Here is a 14,958-nt window from a genome sequence, read left to right on the forward strand (position 1 = left end):
ATCTTTATCTTCAAACTTTTATACCCATTCTGGCTAAAGGTGTTGTATTGGTGGTAAATCTACTGTTCGGCGTACGTGAAGATTCAACATTGCTAAATTCAACGGAGAGTTAATTGCCAAATTTAATATTCTGCAAACATATTTTTCTTTTTTCTTTTCATTTCTTTTTTAATCGTGAAGAACTACTAATGCTGCAGTTATACCTTGATAAAAGAGATTTACAACTGGGATAATCTCCAAGCATTCATCGTTCTAATTTGATATTGGAATAACAAGTTTGAGATATCATCTTAATTGGTTGGTCTTTACAGACAAAATCGACTTCCCAACATCATGTGAAGATAAACCTTTTAGATTAGCATTTCAGTAAATCAAACATATTAGCAGGGAGTAGAATTCTTTTCCTTGATATGCATAAATTTTACTAAAAAGCTGTATTGGATGTTTCTGGTTTCTGTCTATACTGAAATTAAATGTGAAATATATTTTAAGCATTTACATTACATTCAGACAGACATATTATTTTTTAGTATTTCAGTATTTTATTGGAATTAACAAATACTGAGAGTCGGAAGTAAAACTGATTAAATCAAGTAAAGGTTGCGCTTAATTTCTTATCAATTGTGTTCCGACATGGAAGGCAAACATCTGTGAGATGCCACTTGGAAATTTAAGTCTCGTGATATTTCTCTGACAGAAAATTGATCAACATGTCCATTATCATGACAAATGCTTGTCTGAAACTCACTTTATGGCTTTCCCCACGAATTGTATGAATTGTGTGTTCTGTTATTGTAGGGAAATGATCGCAAGGCTTTTACTGAAAATAACAAATAAGTAGGTGATTGATATGTTATACATTACCTACACAAGTTAGATCTGACTAAATTAGACCAGTACGTAATGTGATAGCCTAGTAACATTACATGAGGATTGGTGAATCGGAAATAACTATCTTGCCGTAGGAAAATTGTCGCTGGCTTTTTAATAAATATAAGAAATGTGTACGTGCATTACAGAACTTAGAAAACACAAAATTAATTAGAGAGGACTAAAAAAATCAATACTTCCTGTGACAGCACTGCAACATTGCATGTAGACTTGTATGCTGGATTGGAGAAAAACTAATCAAAGCCAATTAGACCGTTATAGAGCTGTATTATTATTTGGTGATATATGTGAGCTTGTGAAAATGGAAAGTAACATGCCTAGTCAAAGAACTGTTGTAATTGCAGTGGATGACAGTGAGCATTCAGAATCCGCCTTTGATTGTAAGTATGTTACTACATGTACTTAATTCGATGACATTTGATATCAGTAAGCAAATATTAGATATAAGTACAAATGTCTTTATAAATATCTGTTTAAAACCATGATACTTTATTAACTGAACATACATTCTGGACTCTGGTCATAGGTCAAGGTTGTCCACTTAGTTTGTTGGTCTAATAAGGGTGACCGCATTTGTGAAAAGTAATATCAGTATAGTTTACTTCACTGTTGAAGCCACCAGACTTTAATTGTGCTCGCGTTACCTAAAACCCTACAAATAAACTTTAATTACTTCTTCAGCTTTATATTATAAACATCAATACTTGTAATAATTTTGAAAAATGCAGTGCAAGTAACAAGCAGTCAAAAGTAAGTGGGTGTATTAATTAAAGTATTTATTACACATCTTACGTTTTGTTTCGTATAATTATAAACACGATAAATCTACAATCCCAAAATAATATTAATAGAGTTAATTAGCACTCTAAAACAGATCAGTTATTTTAACCAAGTTTTACAGTATATATTCCTTTGCAGTTTTCCTGGACAATGTATATAAAGAAGGTGATCGTATCGTGCTCGTCCATGTTCCAGAGTACGGGGATCTGCTCACTACACGTAAGTATCGTATAAGATTCTTTCACTGGTTATAGGTGCATATGGGAAATTCCGGCCTCGAGGGTAACTGTTTAGGCGGTAACGAGGTTCCTACCGAGTTACCGCCAGAACAGTTACCCGAGAGCCGGATATTCCCATCTGCACCTATAACCAGTGACAGAATCTTTTTCTTGCATACCGGTATCAAGATATAATAATAAAAATAAAATCAGTCGAACGGCTTTCGTTTTAGAACTATTTCTTATAGCAGCGTATTTAAACAAAGCGCGGGAAACCAACGTCCGTAAACAAGAAATACGTCATGACGTTTCAAAGACAAATAACAATGTTTAGTTCCGGTTTTGTTTTATCAGTTGCAACGTAACGTTATGAATTTTTGATAAAATAACGTGTTTTGAATCGAGATATATACTATCAAGAACAAAGAGGAACTGTCGAGGTACTGGATTTTTATTCCGTTTTTCGAAATAAGATATAAATAATACATAAATCTTCTACATATATGTAGTTCGTAATACGTCATTTAAAGCACGAGAGTCATCTTACACCCCGGGGTGTAAGATGGATTTTTCCAGCACCGGTAAAAATACTGGAAATCCCCGTCTGGTATGCAAGAATTATAAAAAGAACAAAAAATCATTGGTCGTTATAATTATAACAAAAACCATTGGCCGGCAAGATTCATTGTCGATTATCTTTGACTTCATAACATTTGTGGCGCATATATCTGTCCCGTGGAACATGTTTCTACCGAGATGTTAGGGGAGAATTTTTCTACAGGCCTGTGGTAGATTACTTTAACTGTCAAATAATTAGTATAAAATAGTTGCGAATATTACTAATAGATATCATTACATGAATCCATTGTTATATTGTTATAGTTTGCGATGCATTATCGGTCTATATTCAACGCATATGTACTAGGTCGAAGATCTAGATATAAAACTGAAAATTAATTTCGGATCTCGAGGAATATTTTTGACTATATTGCCCGACAAGACAGTTTAGCAAGTCTATAGAACAAACAGAATCATTGCCGGTTCTACACTTGTGACAAGTATTGCTTCCTTCCAGAATTGAAATTTTTAATACCTGATGTTTTCTTATGCAAACAGTTGGACCAGGTAATTCAATGTTTGAGTGTAGTTTGAAACTGTAGAATAGAAATATTTGTTAATGTCAGACAATTCACATGCAGTTTTTATGTTCTGCTACATGCTACGGAATGGTGTTTTTGTGAAAGTATTAATGACGGATACCAATTCCATTGCTCATAACTATCATTATGTCAAATGATTGTAACAGTTAATTAGTTCTACGGTGTATATATTGTTTTATTGTGTTGTAATATATTGTATCATTCCTTTACACGTATTTTGTTCAAAAGTGCTTTCAGTTGCACATACATTGGATGACCCTTGAGTATCACTAGCAAAATCTTCTTGGTAAGCAATTGTCCCAACTCACTCGGGGAATAATTAGGAAATATGAAACGAAGTGCTAGAGGCGTTTGTGATATTATCCCTACCCCTTACAATCCACCCATTATTGGTTTTAACAGAGAGGCGTGCAATTATCTTGCCTACCATTTGCAACATTATAATGATGCTGCACATTAAATAGCTTAAATTCCTCCTGCTTTTCTACTCGCAAAGAATTATTTTAACGAAAGGGAATGAAATTACCGTATAAAATTCATAAAAAGAAGGCCAAAATGTAGTATTATCTAGATCGAAAGTTTATTGACGACATCGCTATATTGTTTGTTTTAACTGACGAAAGAACAAGCCGCGAGGTAATGTACCAAAGGTCATACAATCTCACAAGTAAAGAGTTCATTTATATCATATTTTGGTGACCTACAGGTTTTCATAAAGTACATTTCAGATTTTATTAATAAGCAAGTTATTGAAATAGATTTATCACCTTCAACTCTCATACCATCGAAGCGAAGGATTCCATCAAGGGTGAATAATATAAGTTAGAGAACTTGATTCACTTTTGGCTTAAAGAATTAGTATAGACCTACAGGCTTTATGGTTACCTTTTTTAAAAAGCAACAACACAAACAATTTGTAGAATATCAGACCACATTTTTACAAAAGGTTACAGTTGATTTTTATAACGTACAAATATATTTCAGTTGATAAGTACTGAAATATAACGTTTTAGGTTACCAATATTAAATATTTTCCTCCGTTTTATGACTTTGGTTTGCTGAGATATAACGTTATATCCTAATCAATGTACTTTGTCTTTGAACAGTGATTTTATAGCGTTAAGGCAATAATTTCTTGCATACCAGACGGGGATTTCCGGTTTATTTAGCGGTGCTGGAAAAATCCATCTTACTCCATGACTGTCGTGCTGTAAATGACGTATTACGAACGACATGTACATATATGCAGAAGATTCGTAGTAATTTATAATTTATTTCATTAAACGGAAAAAAATCCAATAACTTGACAGTTCCTCTTTGTTCTTTATAGTATATTTCTCGGTTAAAAATGTCATTTCATCAAAAGCTGCAACTGTTAAAACAAAACGAGGAACTAAACATGGTTGTTTGTCTTTGAAACGTCATGACGTCTTTTTTGTTTACGGACGTTGGTCTACCGCTCTTTGTTTAAATACGCTGCTATAAGAAATAATTCTAAAACGAAAGTCGCTCGATTGATTTTATTTTTCATTATTTCTTGAATATGGTATGCAAGAAAAAGATTCTATCACTGTTGTAGCTGCAGTTTGGAATATCCGGTACTAGGCAGTAACAAGACAACTCGAGTAACTGTTTAAGCAGTTACCCTCGTGGCCTTAAATTCCCATCCGCACCTACAACGAGTGAAATAATCTTACAGTTTTGACATTTCTGATATACTTCTATAAAAATTTTGTTCAACAATAAACTATATTTTCCCTTCGAATTAATATGTAAACAACAGTACCGCAATGCGGAGCAATATACGCACGAAGGTATGACCTTTGACCCCTAAGTGTGACATTGACCTTGAAGCGAGCCATCCAGAACATGCGCTCTGCACGTTGTCTCGATGTTGTAAACATTTGTGACGAGTTTCTTTAAAATCCTTCATGCAGTTCAAAAGTTAAGTTTCTTTGAAATCCTTCAAGGGGTTCAGGTATGATCTGTGACCCCTGTGTGTGACCTTGACCTTGAAGCGAGCTATCCGAAACACGCGCTCAGCACGTCGTCTTGATATGGTGAACATTTGTGTCAAAGTACTTTAAAACCCTTCAGGCAGTTCAAGAGTTACATAGTGGACACGAAACAAAGTCATATGACCTTTTACCCCTAAGTGTGACCTTGACCTTGAAGTGAGCCATCCAGAACATGCACTCTGCACGTCGTTTCGATGTAAACTTTTGTATCAAGTTTCTTCGAAATCCTTTAAGAGGTTCAAGAGTTACAGAGCGGACACGAAATTGCTAACGGACGGACAGACGGACGGACACCGGCGTCACAAGATATACGTCCCTTCGGGCGTATAAAAATGAAAAGGAGACCTATCATTAATACTATTTCAGACCGTTTCTCCTCATAAACAGTTCCAGCGTATGCCATTATGCATGGCAGTGTATTGATAAAATGGTTGTAAATGAGTAAAAAGCATCGAGAAGACGATGAAGTTTATTCGTTTAAAACGCAAAACATGAGTCTTCAACTCATGCAGACCAAATTTCACTTTCACTTATGACTCATCATAGTATTGCATTAAGTGTTCACTTGGCGAAAGCTTGTTCTGTCTAAAAACGCAAAGGCGTAAAATTACCTGCATCATATGTTTCATGCGAAATGGGACATTTTCATCACACAAAGCAGCTATTAAATATAGGTGAAAATCTAAATGTTAATTAGTACTGTCTTGTCCCTGGCATAACAACGAAATACATATCTTTTGCCATTATATAAGGAAAGGACACTGACAAGTACAATAATAATCAGTTACAATTCATTATCTTGAGCTCGCTTACCACTAAATTCCGGCTATCTCGAACACATTTCCAAGTCTCGTTCCGAATACACGTGTTAAGTCGAACTTTGATTATCTCAAAGTAAAACGCTCAATCCTTTGAAATTCGAGGTACCGAGTTTCAGCTGTACATGCATATAGGTATTTGTAATAGTCCACACATGTCATTTTTCAGCCTCTTTATTAACGGACCCAAACATCGTTTACGGTCTGCTGAAGGAGTCGGAGGAGAAGACACAGGAGCTGGTAGAGAAATACTCGGTAAAGATGAAAGGGCGGCAAGTAAGTATCTCGTGCAATGTAACTATGGTAATATTTCATACACTGATATTATATTACATACATGTGTTGGGTAGAGTGGGAGTTGATAATTATATCGCCGTAGCATTATGTGATTACTTTAAGATTTTCAGATCATTTTTCTTGTTAAACAATAAAGCATTTTTGTTGGCGACTAGGAAACCTTTCATCTTTTGTGACGAAATCAAGTGTATTGTGCTTTTGTAGCAAAGTTCCTCATATTACTAGATACGTATGCTGTCGTATTAGTGTATCTTCTCTGCATTAAACATTAAATTTTAAAGTTCCATAAGGCGTTTAATTTTATAATACTGCTGTCCATATATAGACTACACATAATTGAATAGTTAGAAGGTACTTTCACTATCGCACATGCAATTAACAAGTCGGGATCATAAAGGGAGATAATGAAAACAGTGCAATTTATAGTACTTTTTATGTTAAATTATATATCCAAACCTATGACAAATACATCAGAAAATAATTACCAAACATTGGATTTAACAAGAAAATAACATATTTTATGTTCATAACAAAAATGTGACTGTCACATTTTAATCAAAGGCATAACCCTTTAAATTAGGCAGAGTGGAATCCTGTCTCAGGGGTATCAATTTACATTTAAAATAGAGTTCTTTAAATATTCAGGGAAGATACATTCATCTGAAAATACGGCATGAAATGAATATTGTTCACCATTTAAAAGAATTTGAAATCATGTCTGCCGCCTCGCATGTCATTATCTTTTTCTGCTTTACAATAACTGCTCCTCATTTCCATGAGATATTGATATAATTCACACATTTGTAAATTTCATGAGTACAGCAAAACACAAATCTTCGAGTCATTTGAAGAAAACATTATACGTCATGGTATTTGGATCACATTTCAGCTAATGGAATGAAATTGATCGAAAGTCAGAACGATGTCTGTACTGAGACTTAGAAATGCCACTCATTGCCAATTAACCATTCAATATTCCACGAGAATTATTTATGACCGGAAATAAACAAGAGGGATATCTCAATGTTGAGGTCATATGTGACCTATAATATGAAAAAAATAACATACTCAATAGTGTTGTTGTAATCAGTTATGAAATAGTGTGTTCTTGTTGCTAAACAACTATATATTTTACATGTACATGTATAAGTAATTTTTGAAGTACAAGATATATGTACACTAATATTTCAATTAAACCATCTTTTGAGAAAACCAATACATTTTGTCTCCAATATAAGTAAATATATATAAATACAAATAAATATATATACTCTTTCGTAAGAAAACGTAATTGGAATTAAAATGATGTTGTTTTTTCCTGTTTTAACCAGTAGTATTTAGCTTCCTCGCTGCAATACACATGCAATCGTATATTAAGATCACGAATAAACAAATTCCAAACAAGACTACGCATATTTAGAAGTTAAACAAATCTACAAAATTTAGGTCATAGCTTTCAGGTCATGTGAAACAACAGTGCGGTAAACCAGGGGAGACAATCATTGCGGTGACGAAAGAAGTAGGAGCGTCAATGCTGATTCTTGGATCAAGAGGAATGGGTGTAGTTAGAAGAACTTTTCTTGGGAGCGTCAGTGATTACTGTATACACCATTGCAATGTTCCAGTTATAGTGTGTAGAAGTAAAACTCCAAAATATAATTCTGTACAATAATATCTTCTGTACAAAAAACATTGTCGGAGATGTTCTTAAAATGTTGCTATTTAATTTAACGATGTCGTAGAGATAAACAACAATCTGTTAGGGAAATAAATGTAAAATGGTCGATCACGGAGACTTCTACCTGTTCTGACAGTTTATCATGAAATTTTGACACCTACTCAGAATTGTATAGTGAAATTAACTAAAATAGTTTCAAAACTGATGGCTGTATGCGTTCTTTTAACCTTAAGCCTACTGGCAGCTAGTGATTCTGCCTTTGCGACCAGTGCAGACCAAGATCGCTATTCAGTCAGTAAATTTTCAGTAAACACCCCTTCAAATAATGTAGGGTACTGCCCAAATTTAATGATGGACCAGTCTATGTTAGAAGTTTAGCAGGCTAAAGGTTAATGTGGCTTTTTCTTGTAGGACTTGTGTCCTTTTTTTTAAAGATAGCTCCAGCAAATGTTTACTTTCATGCCGGCAGTTGTTTTACTTCATGTAGACGAACATTATCAACATAAGTCAATATCACAAATTCCTTTATTTTAGATGTTGAAAAATATTTTTAGTTATTTTGAAAATTGTTTATTTTGACGTGTACTTATACTGACAAGATAATGATAATTCTAAACAATTAGTTCTATGCTATGTTCTATATGAAATGTTGGTATTGGTCTGTCAGTATCAGGAAAGTCTCCGTTCATTTCTCAGTAAGGTATAAGAAGATCAGTTCAATTAAACACAAATTAGAACTTATAGATGAGCTTGTCACAGATCTTAACAAACTTTACATTATGTAACATTAATACAAAGCACAAAACCACATGTAATTAAACACGCATCAGAACCACATATTCTTTTAACACTCTGCATATTATATTGCGACCTGTGTACAGCATTCAAATGTTTAATGTACTCTGATGTCTGAAATAGAAAATACACAAAAAGTATTATGTCATTCTTGCATATGCAATACTTACAAATCAGGTAAAATGATTTTACTATAAAAAAGCAATTACTGCTATTGCTGTTATTGGAATATGATATAACGGGTATACAGATGTTATTATATTAAGCATTGTTTACTCGATTAGAATGGTTGACGTAACTGGACCATTTTAAATGTAGTAATTTAGTTACCTTTGATTAATAACGTTTTATTGATTTAAATATCTTTAACAATAAGAAAGATTATATGACTTCAGGTCAGTGTAAAGGTTATACATCCTACTCTTAAAGTTAGTAATTCCATCCCATATAGCGTAATTAAAGCATTTTTATCATGGCTGCGTAGCTCGTTTAGATCTATATATTGGTATCAAAAAGTCTAAAAGTATGTCCGAACATATTTAAACTTACTTAATGTAAAAGTTAGTTCAGCTGAAATTATTTATCTTTTGCAACCATGGCCTCGCCGACTTTCTTTATTCCTTTGAATGGACCTTTAAGGATATTTCCTGCCACTATGAAGGGAGATGCTGCTATTCCAGTCACTGGGCCGTGTCGTTTACCGAATTCCTTGGCCTCGTTGACACCTATAACACAAACCAAATGGATAAAATGAGGTGATGATGTACATAGAGAATAATAGGTTACTGTCTTTTGAGAAAGGGTTTCTCAGACGAGGCTAGATATGGTCCTGGAAGGAACGAGCCCCTTCCGGACCATATCTAGCCGAGTCTGAGAAATCCCTTTCTCAAAAGACAGTAACCTGTTATTCTATTGATCATGCCATAATTTATTAACAACTTTTATCCTACCATTATGCGGAATAAAGTGTAAAAGTAGGGGTGGACCAAATTATGCTGTTTTGCCGGACTTCTTTTTTTTATTTATTTTTTTCTTCAGAATGATGCCATCTTGTTTTTAGAATAATTGCTAAAAGACACTTATGCCAATATTTTTATAAACGCGCTCTTATTAGCTATGTGAGACCATGTCACTAATGTATAACGTATGCCTACCATATTTGCAATTACCACAAAAAAGTTTTTATAACGGAAACGCTCGTAGAAAACGGAAAATGACTCATGCAAAGCGTTTGTTCAGGATTTTAGCTCTCTGCACTTATTGCATCTGGAATGGACTTTCATTGAATAAAATCAACGGTAGATGAAACGGTACTGCTTTTTTTCTGCCAAGCGGCGTTATGGCGTGTGTATTTAAGTCACTTCAAAACGTTTGCTTGGTGAGAATGGGTATCCGTCTTGCTACTGAGTTTCGGATAAAATTTCACTTGGGAACAAATTGAAATTATTCTTTCGTGTTCAGCAAAACAGAGATGTGGTTACAAAACACAAGGTTAGCATTTGTTGATTTTTCCGCTTTTTATATTTTGGGATTTTAAAGACCTACTTCAGTGTCGTATGAGGGCGTATAATTTTTAAATGCAAAATAGACACAATCTGATGTCCTTGGATTTAATCGTAGGTTTAAACAGTGCAAAGTTTTCTCAAGTCACTGACCTGAGAAAGCCTGCTTTTCTGTTTTGATGTATATCTATTTTGTAAAGTAGGCATTACTTAGTTATGTTTACTTCATAGTCCCTTATAATCTAGTTCGATGGCACTGCACATTTGATTACAATTGTTTCTTTGGTTGTTTTTTGTTGGGTTTATAGTCGCACCTACAGAATGGTAGGTCATATGGCGATTTTCCTGCTTTGATGATGGAGGAAGACCCGTGATTATTCCATCACGGGCGTGGTACCTCGGTAGAACCACCGACCTTCCGTAAGCCAGCCGGATGGCTTTCTCACATAAATTCAACGCCCAGAGTGAGGCTCGAACCCACATCGGTGAGGGGCAAGTGATTCAAAGTCAGCGACCTTAACTACTCGGCTATGGAGACCCCCGCATTACAGTTGTATCAACAATGATGCCACTCGAGTAATTTAGATAAATGGATAAATGACTAGTAGCTATTGATAAGGTTTCGTACTACGAAAGTTATCAAATATTTAACATGTTTAAACGTTGTTTATTATATTCCGTTATATACTAGTGTAAGTCATATAATATTTAACAGATAAGAAAAATCAACAACAACACGTGTAGCGTTTGTTCATAGATAATTATTAACTTCCAACGTTTCGGTGTTAAGCCTTCCTCAGGGAAGAATAACAATAAAAACAACGGACGTGACGTCCTTAAACAACGTCGCGTAAAAAGGCGGTAAAATGTATACAAAGTTTAGATCTACATTATTTACAATGTTAAATTAATTAAAAATAACGTTCCTTTAAACGGATTTAACAAACATACCGAGTAAAGTGTCGGATAGTGTTTATACAAAATTTCCTATACTTCTGTATATAAAAAACAGAAATAGGAAAAAACAAACGATATACTCGGCATTACATATCTATATATGTAGATCAATACAATTAGTTAATTGGTCAATTAATATCAAATAAAACTTTAGAATTTAAACCATCTGGATAGAGCGTTTTCAGTTTATGTATCCACACTGTTTCTTTGCAGAGACGATCAATGTCATTTCTTACAACATCAATAGGCATAAAAGAAAAGTCCTTTAAGCAATGATCTCGTAAATTGAAATGTGATGCAACCATTGAGGAAAAAGTAGGGTCAGTAAAACTATTAATATCAAATCGGTGACTGTTCATGCGTTTTGATACAGGTTGCTTAGTTTGTCCCACATACTGTTTGTCACATTTTTTGCAAGTAATCAAATAAATTACACAGTTACTTTTACAGTTTACGTTATGATGTAAACTGTATGATTGACCAGTCATTTGACTGGTAAATTCTGAACCTGTTTCGATATTGGTACAATGCGAACATCGGCTACCATTACATCTCTGTGAGAGATAAAGTTTATCACTTTGCTTATTGAACTCTGAACTTATCAAATAGTCTTGTAAATTTTTCGGACGTCTATAGGCAACAACAGGTTTACAGTTCTCATAAACGGATTTAGTTGTAAAGCTTTTTGATTGGTTCAAAATACTCCAGTATTTATTAATAGTGTTACCAATACGTGGAAGTGCTGGATCATACACAATAGTAAAAGGAATTACACATTTTTTGTCCCCAACTTGAGTCTGTAAAGCATCTTGCTGAGATATATTGACTACTTTTTGGAAGGCACGGTCATATAATATTTAACATACTCAACAAAGATCTAGACATGTTTTGAATACAACTGTAGACATTTTACAAACGATTAATAATTTTACGAAACGACTAGCCAAGTAAAGTCATTTTATAAAATGCTTTAATTTAGAAAATGCTTGAAATATACAAAATCGAGACAAAATTAAGACAATTTACCCCGCGTGACCATTACTTAATCAAGTGAGCTTTAAACGTGACAAAACATACACTTTTAATCATTACCACCAGGTATATGTAAAAAATGTTGAACATTCAAGACATGCTCTAATTTACAAAAAAGTAAAATAGCTTTATGCAACTCGAAGCAGAAACACGAACTCTTGCGGTGACCAACATTCTGATCCCAAGGATCCGTCTGCAGCTTCACAAAATATATTACCTCTATATTTTGTATCTTTTGAGAAGATACAAGTTTCCTTGCATTAATTTCTCTGTTTATATTTTCATAAAAGTTAAACAATTTGAATAACTTTTAGAGAAGTATGGAAGTCCATACAAGGATGCCCTGACCAGGCTGCTCATGAGAACAGGTCGTAAATGGACGACGGACGATGGACGCCGAAGAACAACCTATATCAATAGCTCAACTTAAAACCAAATGAACTGAAACTGAAACTGAATAATTTGATTAAACGCCTATTTTTTATACAATGATATATTCAATGACATTATACATAATATTACTATTATAACAATATTAAAAATGACAATAATAATAATAACAGCCTTATTGTAACAAACAGTCATGACCGCACCCCTCCCCTTGAGGTCATTTTACCCCTATTGCGAATACCAGTGCTTAAAGCATCACATGGTACGCCCAGACGAACTGCATATAGAGGTTCAACCCCGCCCCCCCCCACCCCCGGTTAATGGTGCCACAATATACTTTTTAAGAAAGAAAAACTACACACTCCCTGCCCATAGAGCCTTACCAACAAGTGCGTTTTAAACAAACCTTGGAAATATAAATGTATAAAAAGCGATGTGTTATCTTTCCCACCTTTTCCCGCTCCGTAAACAACTCCTCCAGCCGCCGCGACGGGTACCCAGAGTGGAGATGTTCCTACCGCTGCAGCTGTACGGATGGTCTTATTTTCCTCATCTGCCATTGTGTTGTCTGATAGCAAGTAATCTATAAAAGCAACAGCTGGCAATGACTAATTCAGGGTAGCCGATCCACGTCACTTTTGGTACCGCACACATGAGGAAAATCGCACACATGAGGTAACATATTTGCTTATAAATTCCTTATTACTTGTCAGAGATTTTACTAAAAACGAAATGCGTCGAAGGCAGCAGTATAGGCGCCTGCCAGAAATTCTTTATACCGTCCTCAAACACTTCGCCCAAATGTTTTGTTTTTTTTCACGGACCATATGTGTAGGTAACGTTCACAATGGAATTGTGGCGAAGTGTTTAAAAACAGTATTGATTAAGAGTGACAGACGTTTTGTGTCGAGGAAGGCACTCATTTGTTTGTCTTCGACGTTTTTTTTTTATTTTATCAAAATTCATCAATTCAACAAGGAAATCATAAACATAAATGTTTAATGACTTGGGCAATTTTCCCGTGTATACGCGGGTTGGCCACCTGTCATTGTAAGCTATTAAATATTGAAATTTTATTATGATAATTATGTTATTACCTTCCAGTTAACAGAAATTGTATAGGTTGTAACCATATCATTTACATAATATATTTTCGTTTAAGAGTTACATAATAGGAAAACGAACCACTTTTTTGCAATAAAACGATGACCTTCCTTATTTTAGAACCAACACAGCAACAAAAATTAATGTAGAAAGTACTATCAGTTGTTGACTTATAATTAATTAAATCACACAAGTACAACAGTTTCATATAGAACAACTACATGTAAATAAGATATATCGAATAGAAATAATTGATCTGCTCTTTATAATATCAATACCATTCTCTAACAATATAAACTTTAATTATATTTATAAACGTTGTTATCTGTAGTAATAGTAATTATCTTTTTCCTAAATCTGTACCTTATGCAACCTTAATAATTATAGTCAAAAATCAATACGCAATAGTTTATGGAAGTATTAAACAATAGCTTCTTTTCAAAACTGAACCAGAAATGAATGTTTACATTTGACAAAAATTTACCTTAATAAGACTGTAATAAATGTCCTACAGAAAAAACTAATTATCTAATATGTTTTTTGTTTAATAAATGTAATATTTTTGAGAAACAATTATTATAAATGGCAAATAAATCTCTTACCTTGAAACGGAGTTTTCTTTACACAAATATGTACTGACTGTAATTAGACAGGGTATAATCAGTCTGACACAGGGGTATGTAAACAGGAAGTATAAAATACAAACCAAGACTGGTTTACAATGACTTAAATATGTATCCTATTTTGTTCGCTATTATCTGTTTTCGCGGAAAATAGATGTGCATTTTTACTTTCGTTTCTTTGTATTTTAAATTTAAGATATTCACTGGTTGTAAGTGCAAATGGAAATATCAGGCTCAAGGGCAACTGTTACAGGCGATAATTTGGCCTCTGATGAATCATTTTAATGGTTGCTGAAGTAATACGCATACAACTTGCTGAAAGAAATTCTATTTTGAGCTTTTCGCAATGTTTACGGTATCAATAAATGAATGCATGCATGAACTGTTGATGTTAATTTGCCTCCCTTGGATGAACGTTAACCCAATATCATTTTATGTGTTTCTTTTTCAAAGCTTATGCGATTTGGTAGAGCCTGTTGTCATGCTAAAAACTAAATCTTCGTAATATTATTTCTAGCAAAAAGCTTCTATTGCAGGACTATATATCGTTATGAAAAACTTCGCAAATCCCTTGCTGATTTTCGCCTTAATTCTGAATGAGTTATTCAATTCAATGATATCCTTTCCGCAGCCTTAACGTACTAAAACGTATTAGCGTCTGATGGCCCTTTCACGCTTCCGTAGAAACAACATTT

At 34.0% G+C, this 14,958-nt stretch overlaps 1 protein-coding gene and 1 long non-coding RNA gene across 2 annotated transcripts; one reads left to right on the forward strand and one right to left on the reverse strand.

Moving 5' to 3' along the window:
* Positions 1–372: 372 nt before the first annotated feature.
* LOC123534277 (uncharacterized) lies at positions 373–6,487 on the forward strand. The gene is made up of 3 exons (XM_053519255.1): positions 373–1,271; positions 1,810–1,890; positions 6,055–6,487. The coding sequence occupies exons 1-3, from the start codon at positions 1,106–1,108 to the stop codon at positions 6,384–6,386; spliced, it is 579 nt and encodes a 192-aa protein (XP_053375230.1). The 5' UTR covers positions 373–1,105; the 3' UTR covers positions 6,387–6,487.
* Positions 6,488–6,598: 111 nt separating this feature from the next.
* On the reverse strand, positions 6,599–14,400 carry LOC123534276 (uncharacterized). Its single transcript, XR_006682979.2, has 4 exons — positions 14,243–14,400; positions 12,988–13,119; positions 9,205–9,380; positions 6,599–8,769 (listed from the first exon to the last, which is right to left on the reverse strand). It is a non-coding gene; the product is annotated as an uncharacterized LOC123534276 (long non-coding RNA).
* Between the last annotated feature and the right edge of the window lie 558 nt (positions 14,401–14,958).

Source organism: Mercenaria mercenaria, chromosome 12 (genome assembly GCF_021730395.1).
Source record: "Mercenaria mercenaria strain notata chromosome 12, MADL_Memer_1, whole genome shotgun sequence".
NCBI classification, from domain to species: domain Eukaryota; kingdom Metazoa; phylum Mollusca; class Bivalvia; order Venerida; family Veneridae; genus Mercenaria; species Mercenaria mercenaria.

Coding starts and splice junctions, on each gene's coding strand:
- LOC123534277 (XM_053519255.1), top strand. CDS start 1,106: ATGCTGGATTGGAGAAAAACTAATCAAAGCCAATTAGACCGTTATAGA. Junction 1,272..1,809: donor TTCAGAATCCGCCTTTGATT/GTAAGTATGTTA, acceptor ATTCCTTTGCAG/TTTTCCTGGACAATGTATAT. Junction 1,891..6,054: donor CGGGGATCTGCTCACTACAC/GTAAGTATCGTA, acceptor GTCATTTTTCAG/CCTCTTTATTAACGGACCCA.